General features: G+C 39.3%; 1 protein-coding gene across 1 annotated transcript; it reads right to left on the bottom strand.

Annotated features, from left to right (window-relative positions):
• Positions 1-3,610: 3,610 nt before the first annotated feature.
• LOC111461668 (indole-3-pyruvate monooxygenase YUCCA6-like) lies at positions 3,611-5,477 on the bottom strand. Its single transcript, XM_023105275.1, has 4 exons — positions 4,785-5,477; positions 4,326-4,574; positions 4,125-4,247; positions 3,611-3,957 (listed from the first exon to the last, which is right to left on the bottom strand). Exons 1-4 carry the CDS (start codon positions 5,475-5,477, stop codon positions 3,718-3,720), a joined length of 1,305 nt encoding a protein of 434 aa, XP_022961043.1. The 3' UTR covers positions 3,611-3,717.
• Positions 5,478-5,870: the final 393 nt, after the last annotated feature.

The following is a 5,870-nucleotide window of genomic DNA, read 5'->3' as shown; positions in this document are numbered from 1 at the left end:
TGGGGGGGGGGGGGTGGAGATTGAATTGAAGGGTGTGGGTGTGGGGGGTATGAAGATACACCACAGTGGTTAAACATAGCGTCCTTTAACTTATGGCGAATGGTCCACCGTGAAAAATATAGAATACCAATAATAAGTAGGAAGAAGAAGAAGAAGAAGAAGAAGAAGAAGAAGAAAGAGGACCACTGGAGTATTAAATCCGTAGAAGATGGGGTGTGGGGAATGGTCCAAAATGGAAGAGAGAATAGCATGTGCTCCATGTGTAAGCAAGGAAAGGCGCAGGCAGGGTGGTGTGCTGTGCTGTGCTGTGCTGTGCTGCGCATGGGGCTGCGACATGTAATGCAATGACTCCAATCTGCAACTTCTCATGTGCCCTCTGGTCCATACACTCCATCCTCTCCTATACCAACTGGCACACATTCCTTTCTCCAACTTACCTTAACAAGCACCTGGTTTGTGCTCCATTTTTCCCATAATTCCATATTCTAATTCATTCACAACTGCTTCTTCAACAATCACTAACATAGGATGCACCCATAATTTACATTATATTAGGACGATTTTGGATCAAAGTCCTACATTTCATAGACTCGATAGATTTGTTGCAGTTTTGACTACACCGACAATCATAATTTTCAACTTAGAGAACTAAATCGAAATAAACCACTTAGAACGTCACCTTTCAAGATTTTTCCTTTTTGTCGCAATCGATAGTTCTTATCGAAATTTAATGTAATGGTGCAACTTTAGTCTATTTGGTGCACTCAACTATCGATTTGACATCACATTTGATAATGATTATTTGTTTATTTATTTAGAAGAAGTCACCATTTGTGTTAATGAAAGACAAAAATAATATCCAACCCAAAGCACGACCTTGGCTTTTAGCCTTCTTTCCTCCTAACCTCATTGTGATGTCCTACCTTAGTTGGGAGACAACAAACCACTATTTATAAGAGTGTGAAACCTTCCTCTAGTAGATGCATTTTAAAGCCTTGAAGAGAAGCTCGAAAGGGAAAGTCCAAAGAGGACAATATCTGCTAACGGTGGATCTGGGTCGTTACAAATGGTATCAAAGCCAGACACTAGACAATGGCCAACCTTCTTGCTGTTCTCCGAAGGAGGTAGAAATGAGGCGGTGTGCCAGTAAGGACGTTGGACCCCAAAGGGGGGTGGATTTGGGAGCGGTCCCACATTGATTGGAGGAAGAAAAGAGTGCCAGCAAGGACGCTGGGCCCCGAATAAGGGTGGATTGTGATGTCACACATTGGTTGGGGAGGAGAACAAACCGCCATTTATAAGGGTGTGGAAACCTTCCCTAGCAAACGCGTTTTAAAGTCTTGAGAGGAAGCCCGAAAGAAAAAGTCTAAAGAGGACAATATCTGCTAATAGTGAATCTAGGTCGTTACAAAGATTGACTTCCTTTTGTTTGGAAGGAGGTGGAAGTGACTGCCTTATCCTCGTAATAAGGTATCTAAACAAATTACTTACATGTGGTTCTGAGTCTCCAAGGAATGTTTTGTCTTCACAAAAAAAAAAACACTAAAAATCACTTAATTTCATGCAACTCGGTACAATTTTGACAAGCTAGCTCATTTATTTGAACAACTTATGGCCTCGACAACAATAGTTTGAGCAAATTCATTTCTCCTTCAGAAATAGAAATTCTTCGACTTCAACAACATAAGTTGTTGTTAATAATCATTACCCAATCATGGTTTCATGTTTCTACCACATTCAAATGTAAAGGGGTGGATTTGAAACAAAAAAGTAAAGACATTTTGAAGAAATAAAGTTAGCATCAAAATAAAGAAACCTAGAGGTTGATTGTCTTCGTTACAACCGTTATTAATAAGTAGCTTTGTCAAAAATTTATAAGAGCAACCTATTCTGATACCAATTATTGAATCGGTACGACAACAGTAGAGGAGGGTGAATAGAGTTTTAAGACGGTTTGGTGAATAAAATTTGGAGTTATCGAAGAAAGTTAACGTAGGATGGGAGTCGGCAGGAAGTGGAGGGAGAATTTGATGAATAAAAATGGGATCTTTGAAGGACCAAAAGACAATAATTAGTAGGGCAGCCATTGCTGGTCCCTAATTGGATTGTCCAACTCCAAACCCTTTGATCCTTTGATGTTGATACTCTCTCTTTCTCTCTCTCTCTCGATGAGTTACAGAAGAGAGTATAGATTATTATGAAGGCAATAATAATATAAAGATTCTATTTGTGTTTTCATCAACTTCCATTCGGTCGGAATAAAGCCCACCAACACCAAATCTTCTCAAACCCTAAACACATATATTCCTCTCTCTCTTACAATATATTGTGTCATTGTCATCCCCATCCCCCCACACTTAACCCTCTTTTTGTAACGACCCAGATTCGAGAATGCTGGCATATCTTCCGGTGTCTAACTCTGATACTATTTGTAACGACTCAAATCTACCGCTAGCAGATATTGTTCTCTTGGGGCTTTCCCTTTCGGGCTTCCCCTCAAGGCTTTAAAACGCGTCTGCAATGGAAAGGTTTCCACACCCTTATAAATGGTGTTTTGTTCTCCTCCCCGGCCAACGTAAGACATCACACTTTTACTCCAAATAATCCCTACATTACATTATCAGCCTTCCTTCCCTAAACATTTTCTTTCACCCACATATACATACATACATATATATATATATATATATATATATATTAATCACTTCCACATGAGTTAGGGTTAGGGTTAGGGTTAGGGTTAGGGTTAGTCTATTTAATAGTTAGTAGAGACTTCGAGACAAGTTATCTTTTCTATTTAACAGTTTGTCCAGAAGGTGAGACGTGCCATGCGAAGGCATTTAAATGAAAATGAGAAGTGGTCCGGGTTAGTGATGAGGATGGGAAAAGGGCAAGTGATAAGGCTGAATGAAAAGGGGTACTATATTTAATGTGTATTTCATCTTACCAAACTATATATATAATATTTCAAAGGTAATCCTCTTGAGATTGAAATTAGAGGGAGAGGGGCCCCTTTGCTTGAGTGGCATTCCAACTTTTTTGTATGTTCATTTGTCCCAATACACTTACCTTTTTTCCCTTCTTCCCTTCTTCCCTCTACCCTTTTCATTATCTTGTTGCTTTCAATAAAATAAGGTCACTACCGATGCTTGTATGTATTTATAAATGGTCCCTCTATACATATATCATACTTCACATTCATAATCTCCATTTAATGACCAATGATGTGTTTGACAATTATCAACATTTATGGGGTTGTTCTACCATCACGTCCAATCCAATTCCTTCAAAACTTTAAACATCACAAATGTCACGCATCGTCGCAATAGACTTTGTTAAAGGAAAAACTAAGTATTGACATGGGTACAAAAATTGATATCAAATTCTAGATGATATAACTCAAATCCTTCCACCTATTTATCTATAAGAATTTACGTGTAGTAAATAGAATCAAATCAAATTACAACATATCCACATGATCAACAATATGCTTCTAATACTCAAAGCTTCAATCTAACGAAGAAACATTTTGTAAAGCTGACATCTAAACCATTTTTTGCTCTTTCCTCGAAAGATATTTTTCCAATTTCATTTTTTTTTTTTTTTTTGTGGAATAACTTTGGGATCTTTTCTTTTTGGCTACAAAAACCCCACAGATGACAAAAGCAACAATGAAAGTGCATCACTTTTGTGTTTGTGAGCTCAAAAGTGGTTCCTTTAATCGTGCCTTTGGACTCGTGATTGAGGCAACACAGAAGAGTGAGTGAAAGCCATTAATGCCGATTCATCAGCTTTCCAAACAACCTCAATATCTTCAGCTATTCTTCTTGCATCCATTGAAGCTCCAAGCAGCCCTCTCTTTGTGAACCCAACTGCATATAGCCCACATTCTCCTTTCCATCCATTTGGAAATTCCTTTCTTGGCATCCCATCTTTCTCACTAAACATCTTGCTTTCCTGCGATTATCATTATCCTAATCGTTACGAATCACGACTCTCCACAATAGTATGATATTGTCCACTTAAGCTCTTATAGCTTTGCTTACTTATAAATCCATAATCATTCCTTAAATTAGACGACCTTGATGAAAAATAGTAAATTGAAAAGTGAATTGGACATGCACCTTTAGCCAAGAGGGCACATTGCTTTTGTAACCAGTGGCCAAAATGATAGCATCAAAGCTTTCAACGCTCCCGTCGACAAACTCGGCGGTATGTCGGCTTAGTCTCGACACTCCTCGACGAACCTAATGCCCAAATAAAAACCTCATGAATACATAATGTAGAGAAGCATGAATGAGAATTAATGAACAAAATTAGCGAACCTTAATTTTGCCACTTTTGATTTTTGCAAAAGTCCCAACATCTAAAACAGGCGTTTTTCCAGACAGATTCTTGAGCTGTAAAGGGCCAAGTTTTGGGCGGTTAAGCCCCAATCTAGATGTATCTCCCAATATCAAACGTGAAAGAAGAAGAAGAAATTGATCCACTATACGCATGGGGAGCCATCTTAGCAAGCACATGGACAACCCAAAAGTTGATCTTCCCAACATCTTATGAGGTAGAATGTGCACCTACAAACAAAAAAAAACATGAACCCCATTTTATAATTTGACATGGAGGGTTGAATTGTGCATGCAAACTCGACTCGACTCTGTATTAATCAATTTAAATATAGTTCAACTGAACCGTGTATGCAAATTTGACTCTGTATTAATCAATACAAACATAGTTCAACTGTTTAAAATGATAAAGAACAACAGGGTCGTTTTTCGTTTGCTTACCGAATTGCGAACGACGAGATGGGGGAAGGCATTGAAGTTACATAGATCTAGACAAACTTCCATTCCGGAATTGCCACATCCAATGACCAAAACTTTCTTCCCACCAAACTCTCCTCCCGTCTTGTAAGAACTAGTATGAACAACGGGGCCTTCAAATTCCTCCAACCCATCAATTTGAGGGACAAACTCTTCAGCATTTTCACCAGTAGCCACAATCAACCATTTGCAAAGATACTCAACACACTTCCCCACAACAACAGCCTTCACCCTCCAAAACCCACATCGCTCATCCCACTCTGCCTTCGTCACCGTGCTGTTGAACACTGGCTTCAACTTAAAATAGTCAGCATAGGCTTTCAAATAGGCTAAAAATTGTTGCTTTGTTGGGTAAGTGGGGAAATCAGAGGGGAAAGGCATGAGTGGAAGCTCGCAAAATTGCTTTGGGAGATGCAAGCGGAGACGGTCATAGGTCTTGAACTGCCACAGGGAAGCTATGCATTCGGCTCTCTCAAGGATCAAACTTTGGATGCCCTTGTGCTTTAGGCATGCAGCGGTGGCTAGCCCTGATGGTCCGACGCCGACTATGAGAGGGCCTTGAACCCAAATTTGTGGAACTGGGTCGCCATGCTTTTGTTTTTGGGTTAGAGGGTCGTGGAGCCTTTTGCCTTCTACCTCTTTCCAATAGGAATCCATATTGGAAATGAAGTTAAATTGGCGGGGTGTGTGTGTGCCCACTTTATAATTGGGAGAAATATATAGATTGTAGAAACAAAGGTTGGATTTTGATGTGTGGGGATTCGTTTTTTTATCAAACAAAGTGGAGAATAATACGTAAATAGGTTGGAATTGGAAATTCAAGAATCCTCCCAATATCCTTATGGTGGGGTTGACAACCAAATATTAGTCAACCAATGTCCGACTAAGTGTTTGGTTAGGTCTTAGAAGGGACCCATGCCTTGCAGATTCTCTATCGACTTTGAAAAATTCAACTCACACCCGGCTTGATTATGCTTTGTTTGTTAGGAATCACGAATCTTTATAATAATACGATATTGTCCCCTTTGAGTATAAGTTATCGTGGTTTTG

Source organism: Cucurbita moschata, unplaced genomic scaffold (assembly GCF_002738365.1).
Source record: "Cucurbita moschata cultivar Rifu unplaced genomic scaffold, Cmos_1.0 Cmo_Scf00025, whole genome shotgun sequence".
NCBI classification, from domain to species: domain Eukaryota; kingdom Viridiplantae; phylum Streptophyta; class Magnoliopsida; order Cucurbitales; family Cucurbitaceae; genus Cucurbita; species Cucurbita moschata.
This window is presented reverse-complemented; position numbering and strand designations above follow the sequence as displayed.

Bases quoted from the DNA above. Each gene is read 5' to 3' on its own strand.
- LOC111461668 (XM_023105275.1), bottom strand. From the start codon at position 5,477: ATGGATTCCTATTGGAAAGAGGTAGAAGGCAAAAGGCTCCACGACCCT. The intron at 4,575-4,784 runs GTAAGCAAACGA...TTTTGTTTGTAG, and splicing joins ATCTCGTCGTTCGCAATTCG to GTGCACATTCTACCTCATAA. The intron at 4,248-4,325 runs GTTCGCTAATTT...TTTGGGCATTAG, and splicing joins TCAAAAGTGGCAAAATTAAG to GTTCGTCGAGGAGTGTCGAG.